At 45.5% G+C, this 17,314-nt stretch overlaps 1 protein-coding gene across 2 annotated transcripts in view; it reads right to left on the bottom strand.

The window, feature by feature from the left end:
* Positions 1-1,701: 1,701 nt before the first annotated feature.
* The window catches only part of LOC147706681 (uncharacterized), a 62,663-nt gene continuing 47,050 nt past the window's right edge, over positions 1,702-17,314 (bottom strand). The window contains exons 1-2 of one of the 2 annotated variants that reach the window (XR_015296588.1): positions 11,390-11,537; positions 1,702-1,907 (exon numbers count right to left, since the gene is read on the bottom strand). Coding sequence is in view for 1 of the 2 variants with exons in the window: in XM_086925824.1 (XP_086781950.1) it covers positions 1,721-1,907; positions 11,397-11,537 (328 nt within the window). In the remaining variant the exon portion in view is untranslated. Of the gene's footprint in view, positions 1,908-11,389; positions 11,538-17,314 lie in introns of those variants that run through there. The other variant, XM_086925824.1, reaches the window with a different exon arrangement.

Raw genomic sequence — 17,314 nt, 5'->3', positions numbered from 1 at the left:
TACAAAGAAGAGGGTGGGACAGGGATTTGCTGGGCAAAAGCTATAGCCCCAACCACAAGGGGATTGTGTTACTGATCATGACTGTTGTTATTCCTTAGAATGTGTAGAGTTAGAAATCCAATACTTCTTTTCCTTATAATAGCAAGTAAATGAAGGCATGATTGTTTTTCTGCATGAAGGGACACCTTCCTGCACAAAAACAATCCTCAAAGGCATTTTCTTCTTTCTGTGCGTGCTGCGGGATGCAGCACACGTAGAAAGAGAAAAAACAAGGAGAAATAAAGGTATCTCTCCTTGTTACATGTTGATGCCTTCCCAGGTCTACCACTAATGGTAATTCTAGGAATGCATCACAATCCATGGGTGGATGTGTGAGGAAAACACATGTAACACCACCCTGGGGAAGGGTAACGCAAAGCAGTGACTTGCGCTGCGTTACTCCACATTTACCAAGCCATGCAGGGCCACACGAGGTGGCCTGACGTGGCGGGGTAAGAATCATTCATGGTTCTGCATCGTCCCAGCGCCCCTGGCACGGCGCAAAGGTGAATCAAAACCCTTGATAAATATGAGTCCAATTAAAACGCCTCAAACACCATGGCTGGGCTCAGTAGACCTTGCGTGTCCTGTGGCGTTTAGAAAGGAGTTCCGACAATACCTATTATCAAAATAAGGTTCAGTGAGTTGGGTAGCAGCCGCGAGTACCTGCAGTTAACCCCTTCCACGCTGATGACGAGCTGGGCTCGTCATGGCGTAGCCTCCTCGCACGCTGATGACGAGCCCAGCTCGTCATGTAAAGTGCGTTTTTGCAAATCTCAGCGTGCGAGCAGAATAACGCTAGCGCGCATGGTGTTAAACAAAAGCAGCACGTTTTCTGGAAAAAAACAGTCATGGCACATTGAACCAGGAGCAAGTTGGTACCACTGGCTCTTCATGCGAGAGTGTCTATTACCAAGATCTGCGGAGCAGCCACCTGGAAGACTCGCCGTCCCTTCAGTCAACGCTACTGTTTGGTTGCTGCACTTTATCATCTTTTCAGGTAAAGGCGAGCCATTCCTTTACTAACCCATCATTTGGAGTGTAATGTATGTTCTGGAAATCAGAGGTGAGGTGGCCTCTGTGAGGGGTGACAACCAGGGTACTCTCACCTCATTGGCTAGTCTTTGGGTCTTTACAAATGAGGTGACAAGGCTACTAAAGTGACAATATTTTGAGGCATTCCACACCTGGTTTGCTCTCATACTGCTTTTGGAGTTACCTGGGGCTCCCACCTTGTCACTGGAGAATCATTTAAACCATGAGAACTGTAGTTACAGGTAAGAAAAAAATGTCTTCCTGAATTTTCCCTTTAAGTGTGCTTTGCAACCCTTTTTTAGAGTATATTTTCTTCAGACCCTTCAGTATGCCCTCTACATATTGTCTCGTGGTCCTCCACATGGTGTTCCCCAATTCACAATCTCCCATGGCTCGCTAACATACAGTGCCCCCGGACTCACTCCTGGGACCCTCAAGCGGGCTTTGTTCCTGCATATGTGCCCCCTCTGACCCTCTCGAAAGCTCTGTTGTGGAATCATTTCTCCTGTCCCCTCCCATCAAGTTCTGCCCAGTTTTGTACCATTCTTAATGTGTGTTAATTTCTCTCTCTAGGTTTCCATCACTTGGCAAATTGAACCAATGAAATGCAAATGACAAGGTGGGGTACATGGAATCTAGACGTGTATTAATGTTTGATTGAACACATGACAGAGGGCATCAAGGCATTATACAGAGACGCGTGTGCAGCATTGGCTGTGGCTCCTGCACCGTCCGGTGACTCCACCTCCCGCTGGAACATCTGCAAAGGACAGGCATCACCGAAAGGTCCGACCCTGGGGTCTTCCGGAAAATGAGGAACTCCAACGGTCACCCTGCAGTGGAGAAAGAAAGAGAACTTAGTGCCAAGACAAGTTCGTCCCACTCTGGAGAGAAGAGAACTTAATGCCAAGACAAACTCCTCTTACCCGGTAGAAAAGATAACTTAATGCCAAGATGCAGGTCCTGTGCCAGCTCCCTCTGCTACAGTTCTCCTGTCCAGCTTGCCCACCGTCCATTACCTTCAACTGCCTGTCTACCTGCTGCCCTCTCTTTGTACCTCCTTCTTGTTTCATGCTCTGTTTTGCCTGTTTCTATTCATTTTTCTGCCCTCTGTTTTGCTCTCTTCTGCTCTGTTTTGCCTTTCTTGCTCATTTTTCCACCTTCTGTTTTGCCTTCCCGTTCGTTTTTCTGCCCTCTGTTTTACCCTCCTCTGCTTATTGGGCCTTGTCTGTTCGTTTTTCTGGACTCTGTTTTGCTCTCATCTGCTCTGTTTAGCCTTTCTGCTCGTTTTTCTGCCCTCTGTTTTGCCATTCATGCTTGATTTTCTTCCCTCTGTTTGTTTCTCCTCTGCTCATTCCTTGCTCTGTTCTGCCTGTCCTGCTTGTTTTTATGCCCTCTGTTTTGCAGTTTCTGCATATTTCTCTGCCCCTTTTTGCTTTCTGTTCGTTTTTCCTGCCCTCAGTTTTGCCCTCTTCTGCTCTGTTTTGTCTTTACTGTTCATTTTTCTGCCCTCTGTTTTTTTCCTCTTCTGCTCTGTTTTGCATTTTCGGTTTGGTTTTCTGTCCTCTGTTTTGCCTTTCTGCTCATTTTTCTGCCCTCTGTTTTGCCTTTCTGGTCATTTTCTGTCCTCTGTTTTGCCTTTCTAGTCATTTTTCTGTCCTCTGTTTTGGCCTTTCCTGCTCTGTTTTGCATTTCCTGCTTGTTTTTCTGCCCTCTGTTATGCTTTTTATGCTAGTTTCTCTGCCCTCCGCTTTGCTCTCTTCTGCCTATCCTGCTCGTTTTTCTGCCCTCCGGTTTTTCCTCTCCTGCTTTTCCTGCTCATTTGTCTGTCCTCTGTTTTGCCTTCCCTTTTGTTTTTCTGCCCTCTATTTTGCCCTCTTCTGCCCTGTGAAGGCTTTCTGCTTGTTTGTCTGCCCTCTGTTTTGCCTTTCTGCTCATTTTTCTGCCCTCTGTTTTGCCCTCTTCTGCTCTGTTTTGCCTTTCTGCTTGTTTTTCTGCCCTCTGTTTTGCCTTTCCTGCTCGTTTTTCTGCCCTCTGGTTTGCTCTCTCCTGCTCTGTTTTGCCTTTCCTGCTCGTTTTTCTGCCCTATGGTTTGCCCTCTTCTGCATTTCCTGCTCATTTTTCTGTCCTCTGTTTTGCCTTCCTGTTTGTTTTTCTGCCCTCTGTTTTGCCCTCTTCTGCTCTGTTTGGCCTTGTCTGTTCATTTGTCTGCCCTCCGTTTAGCCTTTTCTGGCCTCTGTTTTGCCTTTCCGCTTGTTTTCTGCTAAATTTTCTGCCCTGTGTTTTGCCCTCTTCAGCTCTGTTTTACCTTTTCTGCTTATTTTTCTGTCCTCTATTTTGCCATTTATGTTTGATATTCTTCCCTCTGTATGTTTCTCCTCTGCTCAATTCGTGCTCTGTTTTGCCTTTTCTACTAATTTTTCAGCCCTCTGTTCTGCCTTTCATGCATATTTCTGCTCTCTGTTTTGCGTTTTCTGTATGTTTCTCTGCCCCCGTTTCGCTTTCCTGCTAGTTTCCTGCTCTGTTTTGCTCTCTTCTGCTCTGTTTGGCCTTGTCTGTTAATTTTTCTGCCCTCTGTGTTGCCCTATTCTGCTCTGTTAGGGCTTTTCGGCTCATTTTTCTGCCCTCTGTTTTGCCTTTCTGCTCATTTTTCTGTCCACTGTTTTGGCTTTCCTGCTCATTTTTCTGTCCTCTGTTTTGCCCTCTTCTGCTCTGTTTTGCCTTTTCTGCTTATTTGCCTGCCCTCTGTTTTTCCCTCTTCTGCTCCGTTTTGCCTTTTCTGTTTGGTTTTCTACCCTCTGTTGTGCCTTTCTGCTAATTTTTCTACTCTCTGTTTTGCCTTTCTGCTCATTTTTCTGTCCCCTGTTTTGCCTTTCCTGCTTGTTTTTTTTGCCCTCTGTTTTGCTTTTTCTGCTAGTTTCTCTGCGCTCTGTTTTGCTCTCTTCTTCTCTGTTTTGCCTTACCTGCTCATTTTTCTGCCATCTGGTTTTGCCTTTCCTGCTCGTTTTTCTGCCCTCTGGTTTGCCCTCTTCTGGATTTCCTGCTCATTTTTCTGTCCTCTGTTTTGCCTTCCTGTTTGTTTTTCTGCCTCTGTTTTGCCCTCATCTGCTCTGTTTGGCCTTGTATGTTCATTTTCTGCTCTCTGTTTAGCCTTTTCTGCTCGTTTTTCTGCCCTCTGTTTTGCCTTACCGCTTGTTTTATGCCCTGCCTTTTCTGCTAAATTTTCTGCCCTGTGTTTTGCCCTCTTCAGCTCTGTTTTGCCTTTCTGCTTGTTTTTCTGTCCTCTATTTTGCCATTTATGCTTGATTTTCTCCCCTCTGTTTGTTTCTCCTCTCCTCAATTCCAGACTAATTATTCTGCCCTCTGTTCTGCCTTTCATGTTTATTTTTCTGCTCTCTGTTTTGCGTTTTCTGTATGTTTCTCTGCCCCAGTTTTGCTTTCATGTTTGTTTTTCTGCCCTCTGTTTTAAGCCTCTTCGCTCTGTTTTATCTTTTTGCAACTTTTTCTGCCCTTTGTTTTATCCTCTTCTGCTCTGTTTTACCTTTTCTGCTTGGTTTCTGCTCTCTGTTTTGCCTTTTTGCTCATTTTTCTGTCCTCTGTGGTGGCCTCTTCTGCTCTGTTTTGCCTTTTCTGCTTATTTATCTGCCCTCTGTTTTGCCTTTACTGCTCATTTTTCTGCCCTCTGTTTTGCCTTTTCTGCTAATTTTTCTGCTCCCTGTTTGGTCCTCTTCTGCTAGTTTTCCCGCCCTCTGTTTTGTATTTTTCTGCTGGTTTCTTCCCTCTTCCTGCCATTTCCCTCTGCCCGCCACCCAGCACCCTGCCCTTCCCCAGGAACTACTTAAGTGAGGCCTATCGCAACCCCATTGAGCAGCTCCTCGTGCCAGCTCACCCTCTGTTTGTGCCTCCTCTGCTTTTTTTTCTGCCCTCTGTTTTGCCTTTTTTATTCACTTGTTTTTCTGCCTTTTCTGCTCACTCGTTTTTCTGCCCACTTGTTTTTTCTGCCTTCTGTTTTTCCTTTTTCTGCTTGTTTCTTCCCTCTTTCTGCTGTTTCCTCAAGATTGGCCACAGGGGGAGCTGGCACAACAGAAACCTTGCACACCAATGCCCAGATTTTCCCTGGGGTAACAGTGCCAGGCTCTACAAATGCTGATAGATTGATTGAGTGATTGATGGAGGGAAGAAAACCTAATGCCAAGACAAACCCATCTTACCCTTTGGAAGAGGTGTGCCGCAGCGGCCAGAGCGGCTGACTCCGGAGGGTGGGGCTCACGGTTCGATCCCCGGCGCCAGCTGCAACTCAGCTCAGCACCATGTGACTCTGGGCAATACCTCACTTTATCTCTCCGGCCCCCAGCGTCTTTAAACCTTAAGGGGTGATATGTTCGTGCTTTACAAATATGGATTTTATTATTACCCAGGAGGGAAGAGACCTTAATGCCAAGGCACACTCATCTTACCCAGGAGAAAATAGAACTTAAAGCAAAGTCGATCCAGCTGCTGAGCGGGACTTTCACACCAGTCCTGCATCCTACAAAGGGAGTCCTGAGGCCGGGGCCAATATTCCTGCCAGCTAAATCTGAATATTGAGACCTGCTGTTCCAGGGGCCCTTCCCCGAAGGATAGGTTGAGCTATCCTCATCAGAGTCTTCATCAGCCGGTCCATCATCGGAAATAAAACATAGCTCGTTCCCAATACCACACCATCCATGTGGAAGAGCCAACTGATTACATTCAGAGACAAGTTGAGACACGGGGAGAGAATGTGGCCTAATGTCTAGGGCTGTCGACCTCAAATCTGGGGAACTGGGTTTGAGTCTCTGCAACGACGCTCAACATCCTGTGATTCTGCGCAAATCACTTAATCTCACTGTGTCTAACAAAACTTAATGTGTCCTTGTGTAACGCAACTGGTGCTCATGTAAAGCGCTCTGATACCCGATTCAGGTCAAGTTCGCGCTATATAAAACTCAGGGGAAAATAAGTACTGAGAGGACATGAGTCTTTGGCGTCTCACCGCTGAACCCTCCACTCTCATGGAGAGCAGCTTTGCCACCGCCTGCTTCCTTTGGCTTTAAGTTTCACTTCTACTACCTCAGCAAAGACAGAGCGGATGCTAGAGGAAAGACGCCAAGAGCTGGCAGTAACTGCGTGGGGTAGACTGGTGAACCCAAGGGTACTGCCCCCCTTGACTCCACCGTTGGGCTTGCAAACTCTGGATTTACATTCACCCAAGTATTGTTTGCTTTATTAGCCTGATACATCAACTCTCCTCATACCCTAGCTTCATTTTGAAGATATTGGTTACTTGTGGCAAGCTCTAGAAGTCTCCTGGTGAAAGTATGGGTGTTCCACTTGTAGCCCAAGCTCAGAAGAGCTGTAATGACCTGGCTGTTCCCAACAGCTGAGCCACCACACGGGCTCTCTCAGGATGTGACCAATGACCATCCACCAGTGAACGGGAAGATGTCGGCACCTCCTTGTCTACCTCCCATCCTCTGCTTCACTTCAGCCAGGACTCCCAAGGCTCCTGCATAGCCCTTACTACAAACATCCTCTGAAGCATAGACAATGAGGCAACCTTTTAAGGGGCAAAGCTGCCGGGCAATGGTAGGAAACCCTCTACAGACACTACCATGCCCAACCTACTTGGTGCTTTTGTTCTCGCACACTCACCCACCTTAACTATCATCTTCTCTTAATACTTTTCTTCGTCATACCTTTGTTTTCTCTTCTGTTGTTTCACCATTTCACTGCCTCGCCACTCCCCTATCCTCATATCTTTTACACATTTATTCCGTGGCATCCACCTTGGACATAACAGCGAATTAGGTGACTTTAAATCATTCAAAAGGAATATTCCCTGTAGATGAATGCAGCTTCATCCTATATACTGTGATCCTTTCCTGTTGTGTTTCTCTACAATCCAGTCCATTAGCTTTCGCTAACTGAATACCCTCCTTAAGAGTCTTATTTTCCCTCTCAATGGCACAATTAGACACTGGATGATACACTGCACATTTCTTGTGCACCACGCCATTGAAAAAAAAAAAAAATCTCACACTCCTTTGCGCAAAACTGAGGGCCATTAGCAAATGAAATCCAGTTGGGTTAACTTTCTTTTTTTTAAATCTCATTTAAGAATTTTGATTTATTGAGGTATTAACAACAGAAACACACTTAACTTCCATCCACCTGGTATATAGATCAAACAACACCATAAAAAAACAGTGTACGCTGCTCACCACAAAGAGGAGCTATTATATCAACTGAAATTTCATCCCAAGGTTGTTTTAGTAAATCCTTTTCCACCATAGGTATGTTACTGGTGTCTAGTATCTTGTCACTCAGATTGCACTCTACACACTCACGGACAACTCTTTCCACCGCCACATCCATGCCGGGCCACCAAAATTTGATCTTAGCCTTTCCTTTATCTTAACAATATCCAGATGCCCTACATGAACCATTTCTATCATTCTGTCTCTTGAGTGAATTTGAAGAAATGAATCTTGTTTCTCCTAACAAAATACCTTTGTCTACTGTTAATTCCTCCTTCCTTGACTCCCACACTCTTCCTAGTACACACAATTACCTTTCATTTTGTTAAGCTCCTTAATAACTGCACACAAAATGTCATCATTCGAGAGGGCTTGCTTCCATTCATTTTCTGTAATCTCCTCATGAATCACCTCACACACATTCATTTCATCTTCAAGTTCAAGAAACTATCCACCTTCTTATCCTTGAAGATAACTGATCTAATCCGTTCTTTGAGAATATTTATCTCTCAGGTTTTTGATCCATTCGTACCATGACTGGCCTTCCCCACACCAAATTCCTGAGTTTATTTAATCCCAGTAAATCACTAGACCTTCTCTCTTGACGGAACAATTATTCTCAGAATCTCTCAAATTCCTGGAGATGCATGTATTCAATTGTTCCTTTCCATCTCTCTACTGTACTAAGATAGCTCCCAGCCCATTGGAGTTTGCATCAGTAATCACAAACGTTTTATTTCCAGATACAAAAGTCTGCAACACAGGTGCCTTTACCAAAACTCTCTTGATGAACTGAAATTCTTGTTCACATTCCTCAGGCCACAAAAACTCTGTTTTTTTAACAAGAAGCTTTCTCAATTAAACTGGCTCCTCAGCAAGCTTACTGCTAAATGTTCTGTAATATTCCACCATTCATATAAAATAAACTAACCCGTCCTTGTTACTTGGCGCCTGTAAGTTAAGAATAGTATCTACCAAATCTTTTTTTTAAGTGATACTCCCAAACTGGAAATTCTGTGTCCCAGATAATTAACCTCTGTCATCCTAAATGGGCACTTATCTTTCATCAGTGTGAACCCTACTTCCATCAAAGAGTTTTAACACCTCAAATCCTCCGTCATCATGCTCTTTTTTGCTAGTCCCAAAGATCAACAAATCATCCTGCCAGAAGCATACCTATACTACACCTTCCAAAACCTTACCCATCACTCTCTGCAATACAGGTGATGCAGATATCAAACCAAAAGGGGTTCTCTTCTACTTAAATGCACCAAGTGGTGTTATGAGGGCCGTTATATTTAGGGAAGATTTATTTAGTTCTAGTTGGTGGTACGCAGATGCCTGATCTAATGTTGTAAACTATTTATCCCCTTTAGCGCCATGATGATCTCATCATTGTTTGGTATAGGATATTTATCCACAACATCCTCACAATTTAATGTCCTTAGATCAACACACAGCTTTACAGCCCCACTTGTCTTTTTTGCAACAACTATGGGAGCCAACTGCTCTGTGGCCACCCCTGGCTCAATCACAACATTTACCTTCAATTTTTTCAACTCCTTGGCAACATTCTCTTACATATTCACTGGTATGCATCATACTTTTGCCATAATTGGTACAGCTCCTCTTTTTTACTTTATGTGGTACCTGTAACCCACTAGAGAACCCAAAGAACCTCTGAACAATTTACTGAATTTTTGTTCATACTGAAGAATGTCATGAGAAATAGACTGTATTTGTATCTACAGATCTGCTTTTAGATCTAACTTGATACCTAATTGTTGATGAGGCCACCCTATTAACTCATCTCCTTTAAGTGATGCATACACTTTCCCTGCAGTCATACATGTTCCAAATTTCAAAGGTGTAACAAAATATCCCATCATATCTATAGGGGTCCCACCATATCCTACTGGTGTTATATCCATTTCATGCAATTCTACTTTCCCTTAAAACTCTCTCTCAGAAACTGATTTTGAGACTATAGTTAATTGGGAACTTGGATCAAAATGCATTTGTACCATAGCCTCACCAATTTACACAATTTTACTTAGATGATTGTTATTGTTTTTCATATTAATCTCCTATCTGAAAAAATACTTCTTGTGTATTTTCCTTCACTTTTTTCAGAATAATTTTTTTATACTCTTACGATTACAACATGTTCTAAAATGTCATTTCTCCTTGCAAGTATTACAACTCACATGCAAAACCTGATAGCTGCTAGAATTAGCTCTGTGTCCTGCCCTAGCACATCTAAAGCCATCTCCTGAAAATCTACTCACACACTCCATTATCTTTTGTTCAACTTAATCATATTCACTTCAGTATCTAGTCTCTGCTCTTTTTGTTATACCATTTTCACAACACATTTACCATGTGCTCCACCCTCTTCGCTACACTAATCACTTCATGAAGAGGGACTCATCATTGAGCCACAATTTTTCACATATTTTTTGTCGCTGCTACATTTGTACAAAAACTGCTCTCTAATCCGGTCTTCCAATGCTGTTCCAAATTTGCATGTGGAAGCAAGTTTTCTTAAACTAGTAACATATTCTTCCCCTGTTTCCCCTTGCCCCTGCTACCTGAAGCGAAAATTATCTCTCTCTATTATAGTACTTGTTTTTCGAAGATAATGTTTATCAAGTTTCTGAATGCTTTTTTCATATTCATTCCGATTACGTTCTTCTTCTGGACTCTAACCCGATAAATTTTCAAATACCTCTTGACCCTCACCTCCCAAACAATGCAGAAAAAGTGTATTCTTCCTTTCTGCACTAAGATTAGTGGAGCACACTGTAATTCCTAAAGATTTTCTTCCACTTGCTTCACATAACTACTGGTTCTCCAGGGTGACCCAAAAAAACTGGGGAGGAGTAACATTTTGCAATTACAATTTTCTTGAATTTATCACCAAAAGTTCACCACAAAATATTTAGTGGAAATACTCAGACTCTCTGCCAATGTTTTCCCCCAGGTGTGCCTATCACCATTTATTCTCCACTCCTATCAATGACACCCTTTATACTCTACTCTTCTATTCTAGGCAAAAGTGCTTCCTTTATAAATAGATAGGCTGTGATTGTCCTTCTTCCCTCTCTACAAACAGTAGCCCTTTCTCTATCTTCTAACATCAGATGCCCTCTGCTCTCCACAGGGTGAGCACCAACCAGTGAAAAGCTTAGGATACTCGGGAGACGTTATTCCACATGAGCTGTACTTTCTTACCTCTGCTGCTCTATCACTAAGGGATGCATGTTTCCCCTTGCCAGAGGACGCTAATCTCTCCAGAAGGAGGCTGTCATTCTGAAAGCTTTCCCCATGGACCCTTTTGGGACTGCTTTTGTCAGCGCCTTCACTAATTAACTTCCCAAAGGGAGACGCTCAATTATCTCAGTTCCCCCGCAGCTTTTCTTTGGCTGGAGCTACTCTGTTCAATCACTGGCCCAGCAGAAGGCTTTTCCAGCCCACACAGATTTAAACAGATGCCACCATGCAATACTCCCATGATCCTCTGCTTCACCTCAGCAATGACTCCCAGGGCCCCCGACATAGGCCATACTACAAACATCTCAAGCAGAGACAATCAGCCCACCTCCTGAGGGACAAGGCTGCCCGGCAGGGGTAGGAGGCGCTCTACAGATGTTACCATGCAATACTCCCATGATCCTCTGCTTCACGTTAGCCAGGGTCCCTACATAGGCCACACTACAAACCAGAGAGAACCAGGGACAGAGCTGCCGGGCAGTGGTGGGAAGCGCTTCACAGATGCACCACGCAAGACTTGCAGCTGGTTTTTTGTTGCAAGGGCCTGATTTAGATCTTGATGGACAGGTAACGGTGACGGCTATCCCGCCCGCCGGAATATAAATCCCAAAGGATATAATTGGATTTGTATTTCATCAGATAGGATATCCGCGAACCGTTGTGACAGAATAACTCATCCACCGAGATCGAAATCAGGTCCTAAATGATTTATACCAATGTGAGAGGTACTTGTGATATTTCCCACCATCACCCATAAGATTTACCGCTTACGTGGCCTTTGCTACTTTGGTTCGCTTCATCCTCTTCCTTCTCATGAGGGTGACCTGCGGCCGCTTCAGTCCAGCGATGAAGAGGAGCAGTCTAGGCCTTGACTTTGTTAGCCAACTCCTCAGTAGAGTTCCTTTAGGCAACCTGAAATAGAATAAAGAAGCATTTAATCCACAAAACAAGGAACACAGTATATCGCTCAACAGGCCCATAGTCTGCATCTGGCACGGAAGGATTGTGTACCCCACTATTGAGCCAAGAGCTACCATGTTAGAGTCCAGCGCTCTACCGTTCCCGTCACTCTACAGAGCCTTCCACCAACGCTCAACCATCCATGAAAGAGAGCAGTTGCTTCACTGACACTTGCGCCCTGCAGTGGTGTATCACAGACCCCATGCCCCTGTTGATTGTGGTGACGGGCCCCTGAGTTTCCCATATGTCAGAGATATTCTGTTGTTTAAAAACAAAACGTGAACCAGGGTCATTTTCATATAGCGCTATTTCTTACAACGGTATCACCTCAATTAATGTGGGGTCTGCTGGTGGTTCGTAATGATGAAATATAGTTGCAGAGGTTGGAATTGTTGATAGTGAAGCATCGGATTCACTCATTGAAACTGGCACTTGTGTTGCACAATTTGATTCATCAAATGATGCAGTTGGCACTTGGTGTAAAACTAGAGACGCAGCTGTCTTATCAAGGTTTTCAACGTGACTGTACTCTTCTTGGGGTAATTTCTCCAGGGAAGTGGAAGGATGTGTTGATGTTCTTCAAGGCACCTTGGTGTCAGTAGAGGTCTGCTGAGCAGAAATGGGCCACATAATGCTTTTTGATGTGATATATCAACACTTTCCTGTTGGTCTTCAGCCAGGAAACAGCAGCAAGATTACTGTCTGAGTGCCTTCTAGCCTAAAAACTGGGACAAGTGATCTGTACGATAGTTCAAAGACTTGTTTAATAGGACACTTTTGCTGCACCTGCTCTCACGCTTTGGAGAGCCACCTGCCAACAGCTTTAGTAAGTTTATTATCATCGCGGCAGAGTTAGAGTTCTTCAAGTTGGAATCTTTAGTCATATGTTGTAAACAGTCTTCAGCAGATTCAACCAATAAAGAGGGTCAGATGATTAAATTTCTGACTGTCACCTTTCCATGGAAATCAAGATCAGGCACATACATTGGTACACTAAAGAGTAATCAGTCTCGGGTGTGACATTCTAATACTCCGCTAGTTAATTAGTGCTCTCCGAACCTCACACAGGCTATGTAGCTATGGCAATCCTGTATCCATTACTCTATCTGCCAAGACTTACTTAAGTGTTCCTTTGGCTTGCTGCACAACACCGTTCGATTCCTGGTGAAAAACGGGGTGTGCATATAGCAGTCAAACTCCCAGAGCAGACATAGCATTCATAAACATCTTATAGGTTAATGCAGGACCATTGTCTGAGTGAAAGATATGAACTGCTCCCATTGCTACTAATCTGCACTAGTCTTTAATGACCGCTCAAGCAGTGGCCTACTCTTTTGGCCAAGACCACAGAAATCTATAACAGGAATCGACTACAAATGATTCGTACTTAAATTGATTGACTCTCGGTAGTCAACCAATATTGTTGAGGAAAATTACAGTGAACGGTTTGTTAGAGATAGTCAGGGGAGTAGGAGCTAGTCTTGCAACAGTTCAATTCTTTATTTATTGATAAATGTTACATTTCTGTACATATTTGTCGTAACCTTGGTAAGTGTGGTTACTTACAGTTATCAGTATGGCTAGTACCGTAGCAGAGGCATTGATACAGTAGCGCTGATGCCAACATAAGCTTCATTGGCAGTCCTGACTAAATTCAATCTAGCTCGCTCACTAGAAATATGCCTATCCCAAATGCCAGGTATAAAAACCGAAGGAGCGTTTTTGTTAAGAGAATAAGAATAGTTGGGGGGAAAACAGTCAGGAGGCTTTTCCCCTTTCAATGTTGCATGTATTGCTACGAAAATGTCTGCATCGATCTTAGTTGGAGATCAAGTTACAGCAGCTACCTTAAAGCTCTGCACCGCTGTTTTCGCTGCACAGTTCTCTTTAGCGTGAATGTCTTCACTTTTATGGGTCATGGTGTGCTGAACACGGACTAAAGTTGTTTACTTTATGTTGATTTAACCTTTGAATCACTGAATCCATTTATGTGCCGATGTGGCAAATCTGCATTGTAGCCTAGTACACAGGGTGCTAAAGTGACACAATTTTATTATGTTGATTTGTAGAGCACACTATTCACCCATGAGGGTATCCAGGCGCTTGAGCAGGTGTGTGGGGGTGTGCTTCTCCCAAGAAGAATTTGAAAAGAATGGGCTGAAATTGTGTATTTTTCTCTGCGTATCTCTGAGACAATAATTACCTTTGTATATGAGGGTAAATGACAAGCTCAAAAGCATCACATCACATTCACACTCACATTTACTCACTCAATCTCCTTCATTCTCACATTCATACAACCTTTTCACTCATTCTTATTCATTCTCACTCACTCAATTCATTCCCTCTTAATCTCACACATTATCTCTTACATTTACTGACACTCAGGCCCAGTTTAAATAAAGCTTGATACAAGGTTTGTGTCACTTTTATGAGACAAGCTCACCTCCTCCCACCCGCCATCAGAAGAATCCCTTTTCTAGTACGTTTCAAAAACGAGGCCAAAACCTTCCTCATGGGCAAATTCCTCGTCTAAGCCTGCACTCAACCACCACATCGTGCCTGACCAATCTAAGTCTACCGCTTCCCCCGATCACCAACTCCTCACGCCAAGATCATATGGGCCCTTTGTTGTTACAGACTATCACCGTGATTGTAACCCTACATGTTGATCTTGTATATTTCTGCACTTTAAACCTTTTGTTTGTTCATCACTGTATACCACGTAAAGCGCTCTGATACCTTCACAGGTCAAGTTCGCGCTCTACAAAACACAAAAATAAATAAATAAAGTGATGGGGTGGGATTTACCATCCAATGCAAATTAGGATTTGCATTGGATAGTACCCCAAAGTAATGCAGAGTTGTGCTATTTTGCATCAAGGGTCGTTCCATGGCTGTTCGAATGCAACCACCCATCCTCTGCAAGGATGACGTCATAAGCATCCGATAAGAGCAAGCTTTGAAAAAGCTCACTATATAATTTCACACTTAATCTGTATTTCTACATCGTAAACCCTGTGTGGAGGGTTTATGGGACCATACGGTGGGTGTCTCAACCTGTATATAGCCTTTAGTCTGAGTCACCATCAGGTGCTCCGTAAGAGTCTGGTGAACTCTCGTCACTTCTGCTGCGCTGTCGAGTAGCTACTACACACGTCACATCCGCAAAAGAATCCGTAATCTACAGGACATTATTTTTTGCTAAACCGGTTGCTTTATTTTTCTTAAAAAGAATCTGAACCTTCCACTTTCTTCTTTATGTGAACTTATATGTCTTTTCTACGACGTTCACTCCGCCAAGTCTTTCTGTCCTATGGCGGTCTCCACAGTGCTTCGCAGAATGGGTGGGCTGGCTGATTCCGATCCAGCTTTCTACTTTTATCACAGTTTCTCAAACTCTGTCCACCCATACTCGACTCCTGTGATGGAGGAGATCCAGTCCTGGTTTTCTGTTGCTTCTTCTTAAACTTCGGTGCAGCTTTGATATAACGTCTATTTGTAAAGCGCACTTCCACCCAGAAGGGTCTCTTGGTGCTGAATAACAGATGAGTTTTGTTACCCAACTCCATTGTACTCATTTTATCGACCTGAGAAAGATTAACCGCAGAGTGGACCCACTGGGATTTGAACCAGTGACCGTGAGATCAAACACAGGCCCCTTCAGTAAATGCATTAGTTTATTAAGCCACCAGACCCGGCTCTCTCTTTACTGGAACAAAACCTAAAGTATCATGGACCACAGGGGTGTAAACTCCCGAAATAATCTTAGGAAGCTCCTGTTAATGTTCTTGAACAGGAACCATTGCCAACCACTGGCATACTGCCAGGACTGCTGCCAACCAGTTGGGTACTACCAGGACTGCTGCCAACCACTGGCATACTGCCAGGACTGCTGCCAACCACTTGGGTACTGCCAGGACTGCTGCCAACCACTGGCATACTGCCATTACTGCAGCCAACCACTTGGGTACTGCCAGGACCGCTGCCAGCCACTGGCATACTGCCAGGACTACTGCCAACCACTGCCGTTCTGCCAGGACTACTGCCAGAACTGCTGCCAACCACTGGCATACTGACAGGACTGCAGCCAACCACTTGGGTACTGCCAGGACCGCTGCCAGCCACTGGCATACTGCCAGGACTACTGCCAACCACTGCCGTTCTGCCAGGACTACTGCCAGAACTGCTGCCAACCACTGGCATACTGCCAGGACTGCAGTCAACCACTTGGGTACTACCAGGACTGCTGCCAACCACTGGCATACTGCCAGGACTGCTGCCAACCACTTGGGTACTGCCAGGACTGTTGCCAACCTGTGGCGTACTGCCAGGACTCCTGACAACCACTGGCGTACTGCCAGGACTGCTGCCAACCACTGGCCTACTGCCAGGACTGCTGCCAACCACTGGCGTACTGCCAGGACTACTGCCAACCACTGGCATACTGCCAGGACTGCTGCCAACCACTTGGGTACTGCCAGGACTGCTGCCAACCACTGGCATACTGCCATTACTGCAGCCAACCACTTGGGTACTGCCAGGACCGCTGCCAGCCACTGGCATACTGCCAGGACTACTGCCAACCACTGGCGTTCTGCCAGGACTACTGCCAGAACTGCTGCCAACCACTGGCATACTGACAGGACTGCAGCCAACCACTTGGGTACTACCAGGACTGCTGCCAACCACTGGCATACTGCCAGGACTGCTGCCAACCACTTGGGTACTGCCAGGACTGCTGCCAACCACTGGCGTACTGCCAGGACCGCTGCCAGCCACTGGCATACTGCTAGGACTACTGCCAACCACTGGCGTACTGCCAGGACGACTGCCAGGACTGCTGCCAACCACTGGCATACTGCCAGGACTATTGCCAACCACTGGCGTACTGCCAGGACTGTTGCCAACCTGTGGCGTACTGCCAGGACTCCTGACAACCACTGGCGTACTGCCAGGACTGCTGCCAACCACTGGCCTACTGCCAGGACTGCTGCCAACCACTGGCGTACTGCCAGGACTACTGCGAACCACTGGCATACTGCCAGGACTGCTGCCAACCACTGGCGTACTGCCAGGACTGCTGCCAACCTGTGGCGTACTGCCAGGACCGCTGCCAACCACTGGCGTACTGCCAGGACTGCTGCCAACCTGTGGCGTACTGCCAGGACCTCTGCCACCACTGGCGTACTGCCAGGACTGCTGCCAACCATGGCCAGGACTGCTGCCAACCACTGGCTTACGGCCAGGAGTGCTGCCAACCACTGGCGTATGGCAGGACCGCTGTCAACCACTGACATACTGTCAGGACTGCAGTCAACCACTTGGGTACTGCCAGGACCACTGCCAACCACTGGCATACTGCCAGGACTACTGCCAACCACTGGTGTACTGCCAGGACTGTTGCTAACCTGTGGCGTACTGCCAGGACTACTGCCAACCACTGGCATACTGCCAGGACTACTGCCAACCACTGGCATACTGCCAGGACTGCTGCCAACCACTGGCTTACGGCCAGGAGTGCTGCCAACCACTGGCGTATGGCAGGACCGCTGTCAACCACTGACATACTGTCAGGACTGCAGTCAACCACTTGGGTACTGCCAGGACCACTGCCAACCACTGGCCTACTGCCAGGACTGCTGCCAACCACTGGCGTACTGCCAGGACTACTGCCAACCACTGGCATACTGCCAGGACTGCTGCCAACCACTGGTGTACTGCCAGGA

The sequence above is a fragment of the Lissotriton vulgaris genome, chromosome 6 (genome assembly GCF_964263255.1).
Source record: "Lissotriton vulgaris chromosome 6, aLisVul1.2, whole genome shotgun sequence".
In the NCBI taxonomy this organism is placed as follows: domain Eukaryota; kingdom Metazoa; phylum Chordata; class Amphibia; order Caudata; family Salamandridae; genus Lissotriton; species Lissotriton vulgaris.
This window is presented reverse-complemented; position numbering and strand designations above follow the sequence as displayed.